We start from the raw sequence: 21732 nt of genomic DNA, 5'->3' as shown, positions 1-21732 counted from the left end.
AGAGTCAATTTCTCTCCAATACCAGACCTCCAAACATCTTTTCACATGACCAATGTTAGCTAATTTCCAAATAAATCCCACTCTTGCTCCTTCTACTTTAGTTTCTTTTCCCTCCTTCAAGAGGTGACTTATGTTGGTAATAGAAATAGGATGAGAAATTTAGAAACTCCATTAACTGCCATTTGACACGTAGAAAGATCAGGCTCAAAGTCCTTAACTTTTTCCTAATCTGATATAGGCAATTTTTTTTTTTACAGATTTAAAACTGGCCATACAATTCTTGTACACTTGGTGCCATTAAATCTGCAAATGGGATGCTAATCTCTTTTAATGACCTTCATATTCTACAACAATTTCCATCTACTTATTTGTATCAATTTTCCAGTTATTTAAAATTTAGTGTTGATTTACATGGAGAACCTACTAATCAGAAAATATTCAGGGTTACCAAAAACATATGGCTATAATAGCATTTTCAACTCTCGATTTCAGTGTAAAAGAATCAGCCCTCTTCATTGGAACCATGGGCAATCTTGCCCACAGAATATGATTAATTAACCATAAGGTGGGGGTAGGTAAAGGATAGGTGAAGGAAAAGGATGGAAGAGATATAGTTGGGGAGAGAGAGAGAGAGAGAGAGAGAGAGAGAGAATGAGTTTTTAAATAGGAATGGGCAAGAAAGAAAGAATGAGAAAAATAAGGCACAGAATCTATATTTGAATTAGTATCTATAAGTTGATATAGATATATGCAAAATAAGTATAAGACTATGGGGAAGGGGGAAGGAATCTAGTAATTGTGAGGGTCAAGGAAGACTCAATGTCACTTCAAATAAGTCTTGGGAAAACAGGAACTCTAAGTGGCAGAAGTGAGAAGAAATGAATAATAGGTTTGGAGGATAGCTATTGGGAACTGTGTATTGGGGGGGAGGGAGAAGGGAAGGTAGATTCCTGTAGTCTTGAGTCAATTTGCTTCTGAGGCTGTGGTGGCCAAGAGGAAATGGTGCAGGAGAAAGTGTGAGAATATAATCATAATAGTCTATGGATAGGCAGGATGACAGTAGATTGACCAAGGGAAAAAATATTTGCCAAACGCCAGGAAAGCTTTCACATATAAGTATAGCAAAAAAGAGCATCAGTTGGTGATTTGAATCATGACTTGTTTGCCTGCTCTCTGATTAACTAAAGATATGTTGCTTAACAACTTGGGACCTCACTTTGTACATCTGTAAAATAAGGAACCTGGATTAAGTTATTATCTGTTTAATAGTGCATAGGTAGGTTACTGGTCAAACCATCAAGATCCGGGTTCAGATCCTGCCTCTGATTCTGGGCAAATCACTGAACCTTTTAATTGCCTCAGTATCTTCATCTGTGAAAATGTTGAACTCAGGGCTCTATAACATACCTTTCAGTTCTAATTGTATGATCCATTTATCACTTCCATTTCTCTCTTATAATTTAAAACAATACTAGTCTCTATGAGGTAACCTTTTGCTCTGCCTACTGTTGTTGAATTTTACTGGATTTCCATGGATTGTTTGCCTTGTTAGAGGCAATAATGATTTATGAATTGACATGAAACTTCTCATGAAACATGAGACTTCTTCCTAGATGTGACAAAATTTTGAAACTGAATAAGATTTTGTAAAATGGAATCTTCCCAAAAGCCTATTCCTACTCGTATTCTTACTCCTATTCCTCCTACTACTCCTCTTCCTACTCCTGTTCTTACTCTTGCTCCTACTCCTCCTATTTAGAAGGTAGTGATTTATACTTATATTTATAAGTATATTATAAGTATATACTTATATTTATATTTAGAAGGTAGTGATTTATACTTAAGATCTGTGAAACATTTTTCAAGTATTTATCTGGTTGGATCCTCAGAACAATCTTGGAAGGTAAGTGCCATTATTATCCCAATTTTTCAGTTGAGGAAATGATGGCATACAGTTCAGTTGAACAACTTGCTTGGGAGTCATAAAATTAGTGTCTGAGGCTAGATTTGAATTCAAATCTTCTTGGTTCCTGTTCTAATATAACATGGTAGATTAATTAATCTTTATTGGTAACTTGAGTTCAAGGCATATTGACAATTTCTAGTGGGAAAATAATTTTGAAGAGCTTATTTGCAAGACTGAGATAAACACATACAACAAATTTAAAAAGAAATATACATACAAAGCAGCTTCTATATCAAGACATGGTTTCAGATTTTGGATGAAGAGAAAAATGAGAGCTTGTATGATATATTCATTGCATATAGAGCATTATTAGGGATACAAACATTGGCATAGGGCATCTAGTCTTCACTCTACTTTATGTTTGGCTCTTGATGCATGTTTTAAAAATCCTCTACTTCAAAATTCCATAAGGGGGACACTAGTCTATTCCCCCCCCCACACACTCTTCTATTGACTTTATTGTCTTTAGACTCTGGTAACATTCCCTTTATATTATTTTTTTGTTTTGCCTTAGGAATTATACAAATTCCCTTTTTATAAATGCAAAAAAGTTCTTGGCCTGCACAAACACAATATATGGGCTCTTGGGTATCACCTACTTCAGTCCCCTCATTCTATAGATGAGCAAAGTGGGTTCCCAAGAAGTGAAATGATTTGATCAAGATGTATGTCATAGACATACAAGGATTTGACCTTAAGAAGGCAGACAAAAAGGAAGGTAAGACATTTTGATTAATAGGTAGTACAGTGATTAGAGTGCTGAACCTGAAGTCAAGAAGATCCTTAAATCTGATCTTGGATACTAGTAGTGTGATCCTGACAAATCATTTAGCTTCTGTTTGCCTCAGTTTCTTCTACTTTAAAATGGAATAATAATAGCACTTTTCTCATAGCAGTGATCCTTAAGCAAAGCACCTGCCACATTAAATGTTATGGAAATGTTTATTCCCTTCCTTTCTCCTTTAATAACTTCTGACTATATGTCAAACTTCAAAATTTAGATAGGAGCAAAAAGAAAGACAGACCATATCCTTGAGGAGCTTTTGTTCCAATTGGGGAAGACAATACATGTAAGTAAGATGAAGGAAGGAATCAGAAATTATTGCCCTGAGGTATAATGTTAAAATCTTGAGGATAGGGGCAGCAGCACTGGCTTTGGAGTCAGGAGTACCGGGGTTCAAATCCGGTCTCAGACACTTAATAATTACCTAGTTGTGTGGCCTTGAGCAAGCCACTTAACCCCATTTGCCTTGCAAAAACCTAAAAAAAAAATCTTGAGGATAAGAATTAAGAAGTGGGAAAAAGGATTGGCATAGCAGAGGGAAATCCTAGGCTAAAAAAGTGGTTGACTCCATGTTGAAGTTTGGGGAAATCAGAAATACTAGAGGGATTATCCTAAACTCACCCTTATTGCTAAAGAATAACATCCCACTATTCTAGACAAAACAGAAAGATCAGACAGTTCCAATCCCTTCACTTCCTTTCCTTGTCTCTGACCACTTGACAATCTCAAGCCTGATCATTTTATTGGAAACTTTTCATTTCCTAAAGCTCTGCCATTCAGACTAAAGAGCAGAGATAGTATCTAACCCTAGAACTTCAGTACTTGAACCTTTGTGATACCAGAGTCTATTCTCTTGAATTACTTCATTTTCTTCTTTTGTCCTTTTCAATTCTTTTTTTACTACTGTATACCATTTCTTCCCTCTTCAATGAATTAATGAAAGAAAAAGCATTTATAAAGTACTAAGTGCTGAGAATACAAATTTAAAAATAAGCTTTATTTCCACTCTACAAGAGCTTACATATTAGTACATTCAAGAGGAAAATGGTTAGGGAAGGGATGTGATCATTGGAAAATCACAGGGATGTTGAGCTATTGATTGGACCATCATTTCCAAGAATGATAATAATAATATAATTGCTAATTTCAAAAGCTATAGGTGGAAAGTATAGGTGGTGGAGGGGGGGGGTTAGTGAGATAGCATAACATGAAGATTGATGCAAAGTAGCAGCAGGTAAGTCTGCTTTGCACTAGAAATCATGAGGTCTCACCTGACACAATGTTTTTCGGGGTAGAGGTGAAGTACCAGATCTGAAGTAAAAGCTACAGTTGCCAGAGCTCAAAAGCATGTAGGAAAATTATCAGAGTTTTAGTGAATTCCATTATTTAAAAGAAAGGACACCCTCCGATAGTAGTAAGAGGGATCCATGTGGGACTAGAAGTGGTGACTTCTTTCCTGGGGCTCAGGGTCCCAGGGTCAAGTAGAAGATGAGGAGTCAGTGAAGGATATAGAAAAGGAATCCTACTAAGGTAACAGGAAAAACCAGCAAAAGGAGGGACCCCAAATTATTCATAATAGATTCCACCACAATATATATAACCATTCTGTATTGTTTAAATAGCTAAGTAAAATAGCATAGATTGTAACTAATAGCATATCCAATCTTGAATTTTAATAGCTTTTTTATTTTTAAAAGTAAGGGTGTGTGTACTTTATATAGGTTAATAGTTATGGCAGTGATTATCAAAACTATCTGGTAATGGCTAAGAAATAAAAAGTTAGATTATGGAATGCAGCAGACATTTAAGTCAAAATGGCAAATAAATATAGTAACTTTATATTTGACAGGTGTAAAGACAAGTTTTTGGGATAAGAATTCTTATTTGGTAAAAATTGTTGGGAAAAATGGAAAACAGTCTGGCAGAAATTGGACATAGATGAATATCCTGTCAAATGTTTTTGATTGGAGTTGTATTGCCACTTAAAGTTGTCTTCATTTATGTGGTTGTAGTAATTGAGTTTGCTGTTCTTCGGGATCTGCTTTCTTCATTCTGCTTATTTCTGCATATTTCTTTGAATTCTTCCTGTCAATTATTCCTTTTTCATGGATATTTTATTTTCCAAATATATGTTTATGAAAGTTTTTCAACATTCATCCATATATACATGTATATTTTCAAATTACAAAATTTCCTTTCACCCTCTCTTCCCCCCCTTCCTCTCAGCCCCAAATAGTCAGGTTAACATTGCACATACATATTTGTGATAAATGTATTTACAGATTAGTCATTTTCAGTATGAGGAATTAGGATTAAGGGAAAGAAATACATAGGAGATATTTTTAAAAAAGGTGAATGTAGTGTTCAACAGATTCTGAAGGATTTTTTGGTTTTTGTTTTCCTTCCTCTGGATGGGGATTCCATTGTCCACAATTGTTCTAATAGGCTTAGACCAACTCTCTGAACTGCTGAAAGCAACTGCATCCATCAGGGTTGATCATCTCATAATGTTGTTGTTAATGTGTACGTTGTTCTCTTGGTTCTGCTCCCTTTGCTCAGCATTCTGTAATTCATTCCATGCTTCTCTAGAGTCCGAACATTTATGGTTTCTTATAGAGCAAGAGTATACCATAATATTCATATATCACAACTATTTTAACCATTCCCCAATTGATGGGCATTCCTTCAATTTCCAATTCTTTGCCAGTACAAAAAGAGCTGCTATGAATATTTTGCAATATGTGGGATTTTCCCCATTTTTTATGATTTTTTCTGGATATAGACCTAGAATTTGAATTGCTGGGTCAAAGGGATAAACAGTTTTATTGCTCTTTGGACATAGTTCCATATTGCTCTCCTGAATGGTTGGATCTGTTCACAGCTCCATCAGCAATACATTAATGTCCCAATCCTCCCACAACCTCTCTATCATTGATCATTTTCCTTTTTTTTTGGTCATCTTAGCCAGGTGATACCTCATAGTTGTTTTAATTTGCATTTCTTTAATCAATAATGATTTGAAGTTTTTTCATATGATTATATTTAGCTTTAATGTCTTCATTTAAAAACTCTCTATTCATATTCTGTGACCATTTATCAATTGACTTATAAACTTATAAATGACTTCTTATAAATCTTATAAATTTGAGGCATTTCTCTATATATTTCATGAAATGAGATCTTTCTCAGAACTCCAAGTTGCTTTCTACTTTCCTTCTAATTTTGGCAGCATTGATTTTATTAGAGCAAAATTTTAATTTAATTTTTAATTTAATATAATCAAAATCATTCATTTTGCAGTTTATAATGTACTCTATTTCTTGTTTAGTCATAATTTTGTCCCCTTACCATAGATCTCATGGAGAGAGTATTTCCTGGTCTATTAATTTATCCAAGGTGTCACACTTTGTGTCTAAATCCTGTACCCATTTTGACCTTATTTTGGTATAGTGTGTGAGATATGGGTCTATACCTATTTTTTGCCATTCCATTTCCCAACAATTTTTGTCAAATAGTGAGTTCTTATCCCAGAAACTAATGTCTTTGGGTTTGTAAAAAGTAGATTATTATAGTTATTTACTACTGTTTCTTTTAAATTTATCCTAATCCAGTGATCAATTACTCTATTTCTTAACCAGTATCAGGAAATTTTGATGACTGCTGCTTTATAGTCTAGTTTTACATCTGGTAGAGCTAGACTACCTTCCTTTACATTTTTTTCCCCATCAGTTCCCTTGCTGACCTTCTGTTGCTCCAGATGAATTTTGTTACTATTTTATCTGGCTTGGTAAAATAATTATTTGGTAGTTTGATTGGTATGGCACTGAATAAATAATTTAATTTGGGTAGAATTATCATTTTTATATTAACTCAAACCTAACCATGAGCAATTGATATTTCCCCAATTATTTAGGTATGACTTTATTTGGGTGAGAAGTGCTTTATAAATACATTCATACAGTTTCTGGGTTCTGTCAATTATTCCTTAGAGGCAAAGATGGAGGCACTTATAAGATCATGGATTGCAATGACCAAAGGTCATAGATTTAGAGCTGGAAGGAACCTCAAAGACCATTTAGTCCAATGCCCTCATTTTAAAGAAGATGATGGAAAGACTGAAGATGAATTAGAAAAGCAAGATTCTAGAATATGTGAGAACAAATGTGATCAGTGTTAGACATAAAGGGATCAACTTCAGTGAGTAGTAGATATCTTTTTTTCCTGTGGTTAGAGGTATCTGTTGAGTCATTTCAATCAAGTCCAATTTTTTGTAATCCTGTCTGGGGTTTTCTTGGCAAAGATACTGGAATGGTTTGCCATTTTTTTCTTCTCCAGATCATTTTATAGATGAGGAAACTGAGGCAAACAGGGTTAAATGACTTCTCAGATAAGACTTCCTGACTTTAGGACCTACACTCTATTAAAAAAATTATAGATTCCATTAGTGGATGTGGAGATTCAGAATCAGGGAGATGATAATTCCTCTGTACCCACCCTCCTCAAACCACAAGTAGAGTATTCTTTTTTGATTTTGAATAGCATATTTTAGGTAAGACATTGAAAAACTGAGTACATCTAGAAAAAAAGTGGCCTATAATGTAGCTGCTGGCTACTTGGGTTCGATTTTGCCTATAAGGAATCATTATTCAGACTGGGAAAGCATGGGTGGAAATAAAACAAAAATTTATTAAAAAGTTTACAAGACATAGGAAGGGCTAGGGGGAGAGAGAGAGAGAGAGAGAGAGAGAGAGAGAGAGAGAGATAAAAGAACAGCCCCAAGCAACCTTGACTGGGGCCATGGTCAGAGAAGACTGAACTGGCCCTGAGCTTCTTGAGATAGATCAGGTTTTTATGTCTTGCCTCTCATCCAGAGGGCAAAAGGTGAACTCCCTTTCTCTTACTAGACCAGGAATTAGGTAGAGGGTAAAGCCTAAGGAGATCAGCATACAAATTTTATATTAAACAATGAATCGATGATACTGTAAGAATGGGGGGAGGTCTCCACCCCAAGGAGTTTTTAAGATTACAATTGTTTCATTTACAATAATAATTCTCTACTACAAGTCAATTTACATCTCAAGAGTCAATTTACATCTCCACCTAAATTCTTTCTGTTACATTCAAATTCTCTTTATCTTCCCCCTGCATCAATAAGGTGAGGAAACTAGATTCTTGTTAGGGGATGAATTGGACTAAAATAGAGAAGCTACATTCTAATGTGGAGAAACAGCTGGTCTCAGATTCAGGAAGACCTGAATTTGAAATCCCCCTCTGACTTATACTGATTATATAAACTGAGCATGCCACTTCATTTTTCAATGATTTTGGCAACTCTCTAAGACTCTAAGTTGCAGAAAAGTGCCACCATTCATTACTAGAGGTAATATCCTCATCTAGGAAATTCCATATTTGGGTAATTTCCTCTTACCTTTCCCTATACCATTTAGATCATAGATTCAGGGTCTATTCCCATGGCACAGATTAGTTCCCTTCCAATGCTAAGATACTCTGATTCTGTTCAAATGCTCTGTTCCATGAATAGTGACAAAGAATGAATTCACAGGTCAGAAATGCCAGAAGATGAATGGGGCAAGAAATTTTAACGTAGTAGGAATAATGCTTTCTGTAGGTTCAGACAGTGGAAGTGAACACAGGGGAATGGATTAGTGACTTGAAAGAATGTGTTAAAGACTGTGTTAAATGGATCAAATATAGTAATAAGAGAAGCAAGTATGTTTCCTGTGAGTAGGAGCAAAAGAAGGAAGAATCATTGTCATTTAATAACAGATCTTATCAAGGGATATCAAAGTCTGTGATTTATCCATCTCATTATTAGGTTTAAGTAGAGCAGAAGAGGTCATCAGAGTTGAAAGGGGTGGTTAGATATGCAGGGTGGCCAGTATAAATGCTGAAGTTATCAAAATTTTATAATGGACGGGCAGAAGATGGAGTGGAATGGAAAACTCTGAACTAGGTACTGCTATCATTGAAAAAGGTAGGGAATGTGTCCAAGGAGTCAATAGATGACAATAGCATCGAGGTGGCACAGTGACTAGAGCCCAAGATTTGGATTTGGGATGATCTGAATTCAAATCCTGCTTTAGACACTCACATTTAACAATTGACAATATGTGCCTCAGTTTCCTAATCTGTAACATGGCAATAATAATAAAACTTATCTTAAAAGGCTGTTGGGAGCATCAAATGAATTAACATATCTATACCACTTTGCAAAGCTTGAAGCACATCAACCTTATCTCCATCATCAGCATCCATTTTTCTTAGCTTTTCTATTAGTTTATAAGCCTATTAGGTGTTCACAGAATCATAAAACTATCTAAAATCTTAGAGATTATCTTGTCCAATCTCTTTGCTTTACATCAGGAAACTGATATTCAGAGAAAGACTAAATAACTTGTCCAAGATCATACAACTCATTAATATGGAAAATTCAGAAGTAGAACTTTGATTGTTTACCTCATGCTTATTATACTCTTATCATATCTTATTGAATAAAAAAAATGACCTTTGGGGCCATTAAAATACTATCCCATGAATTGTTTTTAATTCAGCTTAGCAAACTTATTATTAAATGATGACTGTGCAAAACTCTTTAGGAAGTTAATGAATGTTTAGTTCCTGCTCTCAAGAAATGTAAAAATCTCACTTTGGAGTTTATATGATCTCAGACTCTTGAAAAATAGATAATGTAACTAAGAATGGTACTTTCCTATATGGGATTTTTTCTTTTTTTTTTTTTGTGAGGCAATCAGGGTTAAATGACTTGTCAAGTGTTTGAAATCAAATTTGAACTTGAGTCTCTCTGTCTCCATTGCTACCCCAATATGGAAAGTTTTCTATTTAAATTCTTTTCTTTATCAAAAAGTGGAGAATGAGTATGTTGTAAAGATCAGAGGTATTTATTAAATTCACATTAAAAACAATATGTTCTTCTTCCCTTCTTAGTCCTGAGAAACAGGGTGCTACAGAGATAGAATACTGTAGACTTTGTCAGATGTGTTTATTATATTTGACTGTTTTGATTTAATTATTTTTTTCTTACAAATAAAAATTCAATCTGAAGGAGAAGAGAAAGGAAAGTGTTTTTTCTTTTTTAAGAAGACTATGGTATAATAACAAAGGTTATCAATAACTATATATGCATATATATGTAAATTTAATTCATATGTCCAGTTTCTCACTTAAATTTCTTTGACCTGCTCTGTTCTTTAAAGAAGGTGAACCATTATATTTCTAGATAATAAGAACAAACAAGCAAACAAAACTATGAAACAAAGAAAACCATCTGAGATGCCTGATGGAATATCCAAATAAAATGAAGACAGATCCCTATGGAATAAAACAAAGAGTTTTCTTAATGTCATTCTTGGATGGGAGAACACTTCTGAGTATCCTCATTTCAGCACACAACTCCCTTTTTAGCTTGATCTTAGTAAATTAGATATAAACTGTACAATGCTCAATGCCTACTACAAAACTGTCCATCCATTTTTAAGCATATGGGCTCATCACAAATTCCTTTAAAGAATAGAGCTCTGCCTGATTAAAAGAAGATGGTTTAAAAAAGAAGAAATGAAAAAGCCCATCAGATATCCATCTGAAAGCTAGGTTAACTATACTTTAACTGTCAGGACTGTAAGATTAGGAGAAAATACTACTGCTTAGTAACATTTTTTTCAAATAAGCCTGTCGACATGAGGATTTTTTCCCCTCTTTTATTTCAATTTTGAGTGTAAAAATAATGATACAATGCTGATGCAAAGCAAAACAAAAATGCATTGAGGAAAATGAGAGATATCATATTCATTTATTTTTTAGAGATTAAAAATAAAAAAAACCACTATCTATAGTTAATATTATCCATTCATCAGCTGTCAGTAGTCACCATGTTGAATTTATTTAGGTACTGTATGCTGTTGATCTTTCCATAATACAGCATTATCTGCACCCCCTTTCCCCTTTTCATAGCAATTCATTTCTCATTCCCTTCCTTCCTCAGTCCTATTTGAATAATTTGTTCTTTTCACCCGAGGTATAGACATTTAAGATATTAGAACTGGAAGGATGAAAAGGATCATGGATACAGAGTTATAAGTGACCTTAGAGGCTATGTATTCTAATTCCCTTATTTTATAGATAAGGAAACTGAACAATACCAAAATCACAGAAACTTCCAAGGTCAAAGCTGTCCAGTGGTAGATGCTCCTTGGCATTGTATATATATATAAGAGATATATTTATTGCTGCCTCTTTCTAGGTGTCAGTTTCCTCATCTGTAAAACAAGGACTAAACAATCAACAATTGGAGTTAGAGGACCTGAATTGAAATTCTTGTTTTGCCACCTAGTGACTTTGAACAAATCATTTAACTTAACTAGATCTCAGTTTCTTCACCTATGAAATGAATGAGTTGGACTATATGATAATAATAATTACAATAACAGCCATAACTAGCATTTATGTTACTCCTCAAGATTTGAAAAGTGTTTTTCATCTATCACCTCACTGTACCTTCCCATCTCTCCTGGGATTCAGGTGTTTTCATTATCCCTGTTTTATGGACAAAGAACAGAACTTCAGAAAGATTGCCATTTGCTTAGAATCAGAGTGCATGCAGTAAGTACTTGAGGATAGGTTTTGAATCAAAATCTTCCTAAATCTATGTTCGGCACTTTATCCACTAGTCATAGAATTTCTAAAATAGATCTCTTTCATTTCTAAATCTAATCTATGATATCTTACTAGATCTTTTCCAGTTCTGATTTGTGAAATAGATCATACATAGAGCTAGCCCCCTTTATAAAAAAAAAAAAGAATATTAGAAATATCACTTATGTGTGTATTGATATTTGTGTGTGTGTGTATCTGTGTGTGTGTATGTGTGTGTGTGTGTGTGTGTGTGTGAGAGAGAGAGAGAGAGAGAGAGAGAGACACACACAGACTAGCTTAGATTATTTTTTTAATTTTTGCTACCTGACCTCACAGTAGGAAGTACACATGCAGGAGAATAAAAGAAATGAGCATTCTTTATTTCTTTTGTCAAGAGGCTATTTTCAAGGCTTCTCTATGAGACTGCACCACATATACTGTCTACATATTTAATCTTTACATGAACAAGTTAAACAACAAAGCCCTTAGTGACCTTTTCATAAGCCAGTATACATTTGTGTGCACAAAGCATTGTCATTTTTTCAGACTGCTTCCTTCAGAGAGTTTGATACTTGCAAAACTTAAAAGCAAAATTCAATATCTTCATTCTCTGTCAAATTTGCTTCCCTTCAATAAGCACTTAGAGTTGTTGATGTTCAGTCATTTCAGTCATGTTTGACTCTTCATGATCCCATTTAGGGTTTTCTTGAGGGGGTGGCTAGGTGGGGCAGTGGATAGAGCACAGGCCCTGGAGTCAGGAGTACCTGAATTCAAATCCAGCCTCAGACACTTAATAATTACCTAGCTGTGTGGCCTTGGGCAAGCCACTTAACCCCATTGCCTTGCAAAAAACATAAAAAATAAAAGATAATGAGTGGTTTATTTCCTGCCCCACTCATTTTGAAGAAAAGGAAACTGAGGCAAATTACATTAAGGGACTTACACAGCATCACATTATTAGTGACTGAGACCAGATTTGAACTCAGGAAGGTGAGTCTTCCTAATTCTAGATCTGGCACTCCATCCATTCTGCATTCTAGCCTACTATGTACAAGATATTCCTCTTAGAGTTGGGAATATGAAGGCATAGTCAAAATGAGAAACTTAAACCAGTCTCTGCTCTCAAGAAACCTTCATTCTAAAGGGTGGAGCTACAGGGGATGGAAGTTGGGGAGGGTTGGGTAATATAACAGCTACATTAATAATTAAATGCAAAGTAACCTGAAGAGGAATAAAGTTAGTACTAACAACTTGGGAGTTGGCAAAGACTTCCAAAGTAGGTGGCAGAGAGGCTGAGCCTTGAAGCAAGTTAGAGGTCCTGAAAAATAGAGGACTAGAGGTAATGTGTTCCTGGTATAGGGAGTAACTTTGTAAAGCATAGATGTAGAAATGGGATGCTTAGTTTGTTGATCACTAAATAGATTAATTTGACTAGAATGTGTAGAAATGTGTAAAAGAGAGCAATATGAAATAAGTTTGGAAAAGTAATTTAAAGCCAAATTGGGAAAACTTTAAGTGCCAAACTGAGGTACAGTATTTGTATTTTATACTAAAGGCAATAGGGAGCCAATGAAGAGTCTAGAACAAGGGAATGATATGATGAGATAGGTATTCAGAAAGATTATTTTGGTAGCTTTGTGGAAGATGGGAGGAAGTATAGATTATAAATGGAGATGGCAATTAAGAAGCTGCTTCAGTAATCTGGAACAGAGATTCTTAACCATTTTTGTGTCTTGAACCTCTTTGATGGTCCAGTGAAACCTAGGTAACCCTTCTCAGACTGATGCTTTTTTTTTTAACACAATTGAAGGAAATGCTAAATGTTTATTAGAGATTAGTGAAAATAATGATTTTTCTTCCTAACAAAGTTTATGGACTGAAATCTATCCAGGAACCCCAGGTTAAGAGTATCTGATCTAGAAGGATTAAATGAGGGCCTGAAATAGGATAGAAGCCTTATAAATAGAGAAAAGGGAATGGTCAGGGGAGATAATGTACAGGTAGATTTATTTTGTTGACAACTATTTGGAGGGAGGAAGGTAAAAGAGAAGAGAGAGTTGGAGATGACTTCAAGGTGACAAATCTAGGTTTGTGAAAGGAGACTGATGCCATCAACAGAGATAAAGAAGTGTTCAGAGAAGGGGAGACTTAATGATTTCCATTTTGGACATGATGAGTTGGAGATGCTCAAAGGAGAATAAGTTGAAGGGACTGGTAGGTGTTTGGAAATGTGGGACTAATATTCAGGATAAAGTCTGGAAGAAAAATCTTTATTTTCATTAATCTCTAATAAACATTTAGCCTTTCCTTCAATCATGTGTGCCATTTGAAAACAGAAGGAATATTTCTAATTGGCAGAGATAAGTTATGGTCTTCGAATCAATCTCTTTCTCTTCTGATGACTAGAATTTCTTGTTATCTTTAGGTTGACTCTAACAAGCAGAATGGATACAAATTTCAGACCCTACAACAAATAATAGTGTTTCAGAGGGAGGTTGTATGAATATTTAGAATCTGTCTATAAGTAATATTTTTGATTATCCTCAGAGGGTCATTACAGTGCTATTTAATGGGCTTGGAGAAGCAATATCTTAAGAAAAGAATATGTGTGGACATTTTAATGAAAGAAGGGACTGTACTGTTTCTATGTTTTTATTCTTGGTACATGCAAACTTGAATTTAATAGGTGTTTAAAATATTTGTTTAAAGTATATTGTTGAACTTATTGTCAAAGGGAAGGATAAGGAGAATCATAAAAGAGAAAAAAGCAGAGAAAAGACATAAAGAGACAATAAGAAAGATAAGGAAAGAAAATTTATTTGTTCATGATGGCCATTAAATAATAATGGATGACATTTATATAGTGTTTTGTAGGTTGTAAAGCACTTTACATTCATTATCTCCTTTAGGCCTCACAACAAGCTGGTGAAATAAGTACTTCATTATTACCACTAATTTGTAGACAAGGAAATTAAGGTTCAGAGAGGTTCTAACTTGACATTCTACAGCTAGTGTCAGAGGTGACATCTGAACTCAGAATAACAGGCTTGAAATCAGCAAGATTTGAATTCAATTCTGTCTTAGACATTTACTAATTGTAGAGCCCTAAACAGCCTCAGTTTCCTCATAAATAAAGCATTGATAATACTAGCACCTCCCTTACAGTATTGTTGTAATGATCAAATGAGTGAATACATAAAAGGCATATCGCAAATCTTAGAAGTCTGTATAAATGTTAGCTATGTGATAATGTATAAAAATCATGTGTTAGCTCTGTGATATGATAATAATAATATTTGTTGAATATGTACAAATATCTCTTAATACAATCTAGAAAGGGGTTGGGAATATAATGTATATGAAATTACATAATGCTACATAATATTATGAACCACTAAATATGTAAATATGTATATACATTTCAGGGGGGAGCTTTCTGAGGAGTAGACAGCATTAGTGTAGGAAACCTCATCCTTTTATGTTCTGGGCTTATTTCTTCATTATTCTCTACTCACTTCACAATCCAGCTCAAGGGGACTACTTGTTATTCCCTGAGTTGGATATTTTATCTCTGTTTTTATGACTTTACAGAAACCTCTGCTGCATCTGGAAAAATGTACCCCTTCCTCACCTCCAGCTCTGAGAACCTCAGCTTCAAGGCTCAGATCATGTGTCTCCTCCTATACAAGACCTTTCTTCATAGTTGTTAATGTAGCTCTCTGTTACATTAACTCTATTAATGTAAATCTCTCCATTTAAATTTTCATGAATATAGAAGCTGTTGTTATGATGTGTCCCACCAATAGAATGTGAGCTATTCAAAGGCAGGGACTTTATTTCATTTTTACTTTTGTGTTCCAAGTGCTTAGAAAAATTCCCTGCACAGAGTACATGTTTAAATGTTTGGATTAGATTATAGAATCTTAGAATTTCTAGATGAATAAGTATTTCCAGCATATCCTTACAGGATTAAGTGACTCACCCAGGGTCACACAGCTATTAAGCATCTGAGGCTAGATTTGAATTCAGCAAAGATGAGTAATCCTGTTTCCAAACTCAGGGCTGTGCCACCTAGCTGCAAAATCTCTGCTATTCACAAAATAGCCTCTCAACCAAATTCAGTATTGATCTTTTCAAAACCAGTTTGCAACTGAAGATATTGTCAGTCTCCAATCAAAGTATCTGATAAGACAATATATAGAAGGCTTATTGTCATTTATAACTGGACAATGATTATAAAATTAGCTTGACATATAAGATTTAGATTGTTCACATTCTATGGCACTCTCTGAAAGTTATCTCCATGTATAGAGCAAATATAAATTGTGATGGGGGTGAAGGGGCCACAGTGCATTTATTTAGCGTGGGACAATGGTCCTTCAGTTTTCTCCTCAGTACTATATCTGAATTGTATAGTTCTTCACAAAATTTTATTTGTTGTGCCTTTTTCTGACTTTTATTGGGAGGAGTGGGGGCATTGCTTAAAGGGGACTCACAATAGGAACCTGAAAAATCAAATATTCTATTCCCCCCAAATCTCAAAAAATGAAATTATTCATGATAAATCTGAACAAAGTAGTCTTTAGTAAATCTGGTACTTTACCAAGAAAACCCCCAATGGGGACACAAAGAGTTGTACTTGACTAAAAAACAACTGAAAAAGAACAAAAATATGTCTATATGCATATAAATATATATGTATATATAATATCTATGAAAGAAATTCTTGCAGATAATTATTCAACTTTAAAAATATGACCTAGGCTTCTGTGAGGCTTATAGAAGAGGTCACGTATAGATATATCTATAAAATGAACCTGAACTAGATTATCTTTTAAGGTCTCTTCCAAATGTAAATCCCATACCTATGTATAAATTCACACACACACATTCACAAGATACATTTTAAACATATTGCTTACAATGAGCTATACATCTAAATGTGAAGGACCACGTGCTCAGTGGGAATTATATATAATCACATCTGTCTATCTTTGTGTACATAGAGATAAAGACATATATATATATATATGTATATATACATATATATATGCCTATCTTTATGTTCATATGTCAAATTAGATAATAGTTATAACACTTTTAGCACAGTGCCTTGGACACTGGACCCTGTGTATAAATAGTTTATTTCTACCCTTTTCCTCCATTCTTCCCATTTTCAAGTTCTTTTTCTTTCTCTACAGTATATTGAAATGAATAGCAGTGATACAATTTGCATGATACCAGCAATGGCCAGATGAGGGGGCTATAGGAATGGGGAGAGAATATAGGCCATATTCACAAAATATGGTGCTAAGACTTGGGAGAACTTGATCCTCCATTTATTCCAAGACAAAGAATAAAGGGAAGCACATTCACTTTTACTAGAGACAACTTTGTTTAGATTTATCATGAATAATTTCATTTTTGAGATTTTGGTATATTTTATTTTTGTATATTTGATTTTTCAGGTTCCTATTGTGAGTCCCCTTTAAGCAATGCCCCCATTCCTCCCAATAAAAGTCAGAAAACGGCACAACAAATAAAATTTTGTGAAAAATTATACAACTCAAATACAGTACTGAGGAGAAAACTAAAGGACCATTGTCCTATGCTATATAAATGTACTGTGTCCCTTTCACCCACATCACAATTTATTTTTGCTCCATTATATATGGTGATAACTTTCAAAGAGATTGCCATAGAATGTGAACAATCTAAATCTTATATGTCAGACTAATTTTATTATCATTGACTGATTATAAATGACAGTAAGTCTTATATATTGTCTTATCATATACTTTGACTGAAGACTGACAATATCTTCAGTTGCAAACTGGTTTTGAAAAGATCAATACTGAATTTGGTTAAGAGGTTATTTTGTAGAGATTTTGCAACTAGGTGGCACAGTGAATGTAGTCCTGAGTTTGGAATCAGGATTACTCATCTTGGATGAATTCAAATCTAGATTCAGATGCTTAATAGCCGTGTGACCCTGGGTGAGTCACTTAATCCCATTTGCCTCAGTTTCCTCCTCTGTAAAATGATCTGGGGAAGGAAATTACAAACTACCCCATTATCCTTGCTAAGAAAAACCAAATGTCATATGTGACTGAAATGGCACAACCACCAGTGCTACCACCACAACACCACAAATTTTAGAAACAACAAATATTGTGTCTACTGGGCATTCTGGTATATGTGTAGAGATTTTGCCCTTAAAGAGCTTAAATCTAAGTGACAATTAATCATTTATTTTTCTAAATTCAACTCATTTTCATAATAATTTTCTGCTTGACCAAATTCTTTTCTTCCTAATCTATTATTTTGTATATAACTATAACTGCCAAAGTCCAAACTCCAATAAATTCCAGTCTTACTTAAACTTTGGGAGAAGAAATGTAGCAAGTTGCAACCCTTAAATTTTTATCTTTCAAAACCGTCACATCCTGGTGATACACAAATGTTCTCCATTGATCTTTAAGGTTAGTCAGAATTTGTTCTTAAGTCATAACACAGAAACTGACTTTGATTCCCTCTTTTAAAATCTTATTATGATTTAAGTTTTTGCCCAACTGGCGTATATATTCAAGGGCCTGTCATCTCTCTATATATCCATATCTATCTATGTCTGTCTTTCTGTCTTCTGTCTTTCTGTCTTTAACTATGAACTGGCAGTTAGGAGATCTAATAGGAAAAGATTCTTGGAGTACAATTTGGAACAGGTGATAGTCATTCTTAAAAAGTTGAGTTCAGTTATATGAATCTGTGAACTTGCATAATATAAGAATTTTAGAGGAATAAAAGGGAAAGCTCAAATGATTACAGAAACACAGATAATGAAAAAGAAAAAGAGGACCATAATTGTTTTTTCCTACACTGGCTTGTATATTTTTTAGATCTAGAAATATTGAGAAGGAATTTAAGTAGGAAAAAGTGGCTAAGTTACAAATACAGAAAATACAATCGAATAAGGATCATGTTTTAATGAAAAATGGAAACAAGTTTTCTTGGAACTGAGTAATGCTTTTTTATTCAGTATATGAAAAATTCATCTAGAGCAGGGGCTTTTAACATGTTTATATATGTTTCAAGCCCTTTTGTCAGTCCAGTGAAACCCATGAACTCTCAGAATATTATTTTAAAATGCATAAATTAAAACATTCAGGATTACAAAAGAAGTCAAGTATATTGAAATAATTATAATTTAAAAAAAAAAGTCCTTGAGACCCTAAATTAAGAATTTCAGACCTAGAAGAAACACAAAGAGATAGGTGAATAAATGAAATCTTTCTTCTAGTTATAATGTTGTGCAAAACTGGGACTTGAGACACTAAAGAAAAAGGGGTTAGTAAATTGCAGTCCAGAGACCCCAGAGAGTCAATGGAGAAATTTCAGGGAATCTTTGTAGTTGATTGAGAAAAAATGATTTATTATTTTCACTAAATTTTAACAACTAAATACTAACCAAAATTTAGCATTTACTTTATTTTAAATTTGATTTTTATTTATTTATTTTTAAAATACTCTGAAAAGGTTTTTCCAGACTACTAAAGGAGTCTGTAGCAAAACAAAAGTTGAGAACACCTGCTTTAGGATAAGTCTGCATACTAATTTCATCTGCTCAGTTGGATTTGCATAGACTTCCATTCCAGGTGAAATTGCTTCTAAGATAATTGTGACTTTCCTGGACGATTTGTAGCCGCGAACCAAATGAAAACTGATATTGTTCATTAATTTGAGACAAAGCAAATAACATTCTATGAATCTTTAGATTGTTAGCAGGGGCTAGCAGAGAGAACAACACAGCCATATAAAACATGGCAAGGAAGTGACTTTTCTTCTAAACTTTCTAATCACAAATAGTCTTAAATAAAGATTTATTCAACTAAAGATGTCCAGCTTGTGTGTGTGTGTGTGTGTGTGTGTGTGTGTGTGTGTGTGTGTGTGTGTGTGTGTGTGTGTGTGTGTTTTCAATTCTTAGGATCACACTTGAAAAATGGAGTAAATTTAAATTGAGAAAATATCCTTTGAAGCCACCTATCCAAATGTGTAATTTTGCTTTAAGCCTCGAGGTGGTGCTGTTTACCTACATGTCGAAAACTGGATCCTTGGCATTATCCATCTCTCAGTCAGGTTCATGTTGGGCTTTCAGTTTTTCAAATTATTTTCAGTTTCTGCAGATGTGTTCTTTTGAATGGTTCCAATAAATTTTTATAGCCACTATTTGAAAAATAGTAGGATTATTGTGATTTGTGCTTTCTAGCCAAGAACATTTCTTTATGACCAAGACACCTCTGGAGAGTTAGATCTTCACATTAGCTTCTTGGTCTCTCCTCTTCTAGCCTTGTCCTTCCTTCCTTCCAGACACTATCACTTAGTCCAGAACTGTCGAATGGGCTCCTCAAAGTATTATTTAATCAACTGTCTGATTTTTGACTAAATTTTTAACTTCGTTAAAAAGACTTCTCAGTCTTCCATTTGATTCAACCCTGAAGAAAATGTTTAGTCTTGCCTGGGGCTAGATCTTGTCCCTTAGTATAAGTTAGTACAAGATCTGATGTGATTTATTGTTGAGAGGAATAAAAACCTATGGTATCTCTAAATGACTGTTACCATTAGAAAAAAATTAACTCATAAACTAGTGTAACCTAAACCCTGCAGATAATGTTTGTTGCTCATTGGTAGATATTACTGGATTTTGGGGGGGTGGGCAGGATTAGGATTTTGTGCTGAAGCAAAGAGGAAACCAGGCCAGAAGTGCCTAGCATACTTATTTCCATAATCAGTCTTAAGATATTTTCTTCAAAATTGACATTTTATTAACTATACTATTCTTGTCTTTTTTTTTTTTTTTGTCTTCCCTTTATCTGACCAGGCATTTGTAAGCAAACTTGATGAATTCATTCAGTGGCTAAATGAAGCTATGGAAACAACAGAAAACTGGACCCCTCCTAAAGCAGAGACAGATGGCCTCAAACTCTACCTTGAAACACATTTGGTAGGACATGATTATACCACAGTTATTATCAGCAGTTGAAATATTTTAATGTTTGCCTTTTTTTCCACTGAGGTATGTTAGGGGGGACAAAAAGGAGGTCATTGGGTTTATGTTAATAAAAATGAACACTAATGGTTAACTTAAATGGTTAACTTAAACCACAAAACCTGAAAATGTGCCAGTTACTTCAGGTACTACCAAGAAAATGAAATATTCCCTATTTCTAACTCTAATGTCAAAGCTTCTTTTTCAGAAATGGATCCATAAAGGCAAAGAGCCTTGTAATGCCAAAAAATATCACTCAAAATGATATAGAAACCTTACCACATAAAGCTAGAATGAAAGGTTTTTCTCTTCTTTTTTTTCTTTTTGGGAGCATTTTTTTAAAGGTAATTCTAGTGACCATTCCAACCAAGCCTTCTAGAATTCTTGTAAAATTAATGAACCTCTCATTATCAAGAGGGTCTGCTTTATCTGTTTTACACTGAATTATTTTAATAAAATATTTAAAATGATGATCTCAATCATTTTTGTAGCCATATAGGTTTTTCAGCATATAATTAATGCAACTGTCATTATACTTGTCCCTGTCCCTGTGCAAAAGCAAAACCATTGAGGAGAAGTAGAAAACACTTGGATGAATATGCTGCTGAATATGTTAGAAGCAAGAATTATAGACTGAGGGACATTTGATGAACCTCATGAGGTTTTTACTGAATGCTTCAAATGGCCGATATCAATTACGAAGGGGTGGAAACCAAATCCTGGAGCTGTGATAAAGCATGAAGACAAACCGCGTTGTCGTAGGAAATGAAAATTCAAGCTTTAAGGCTCTCATCTTTATTCCCTTCACTGAAAGCATAAAATTGACAAAGGCTGTGAACATGAATCCATGGCTACCCAACTGTGGGGCAGGCTCCCTGCCCCCCCTTCACATTCTCAGAATTCGGAGTGAGTTTCATTCTGTAGGCATTCTAAATGAATGAGAGATGAGCACGGTGTCAGGGTTGACTTTGGAACTTGCAAAAAAGATCCTATAAGATGTTTCTTGCATTGTATTTGATGTTACTGAAAGAACTGTCTCAAAATCATGCCATCCTATGACAAACCATCTTATCAATGGTAGAGCTTCAAATTGTGTGATTCCATAAGGAGTTGTAAGCATTTCTTTTCAAAGACTTGAGTGGATGGTATTTAAAAATACCAGTGACCCTATATATACCTTTTCCTCTATTTGGTTTTTAAAATATCACCTGTACTCTCAATTCCCAACTCAAATAGAGGTTCAATTCTACTCCCTCCTTTATAAAAGGG

The 21732-nt window shown here is 34.4% G+C and overlaps 1 protein-coding gene across 5 annotated transcripts in view; it reads left to right on the top strand.

Moving 5' to 3' along the window:
- AKAP6 (A-kinase anchoring protein 6) overlaps positions 1-21732 on the top strand; it is a 474513-nt gene that overhangs the window by 136476 nt on the left and 316305 nt on the right. For all 5 annotated transcript variants that reach the window (XM_074235346.1, XM_074235350.1, XM_074235349.1 and 2 more), the window contains exon 5: positions 20296-20418. In XM_074235346.1, coding sequence (XP_074091447.1) covers positions 20296-20418 — 123 coding nt within the window. The remainder of the gene's footprint in view (positions 1-20295; positions 20419-21732) is intronic.

This window comes from Macrotis lagotis, chromosome 4, assembly GCF_037893015.1.
Source record: "Macrotis lagotis isolate mMagLag1 chromosome 4, bilby.v1.9.chrom.fasta, whole genome shotgun sequence".
Lineage (NCBI taxonomy): Eukaryota > Metazoa > Chordata > Mammalia > Peramelemorphia > Peramelidae > Macrotis > Macrotis lagotis.
This window is presented reverse-complemented; position numbering and strand designations above follow the sequence as displayed.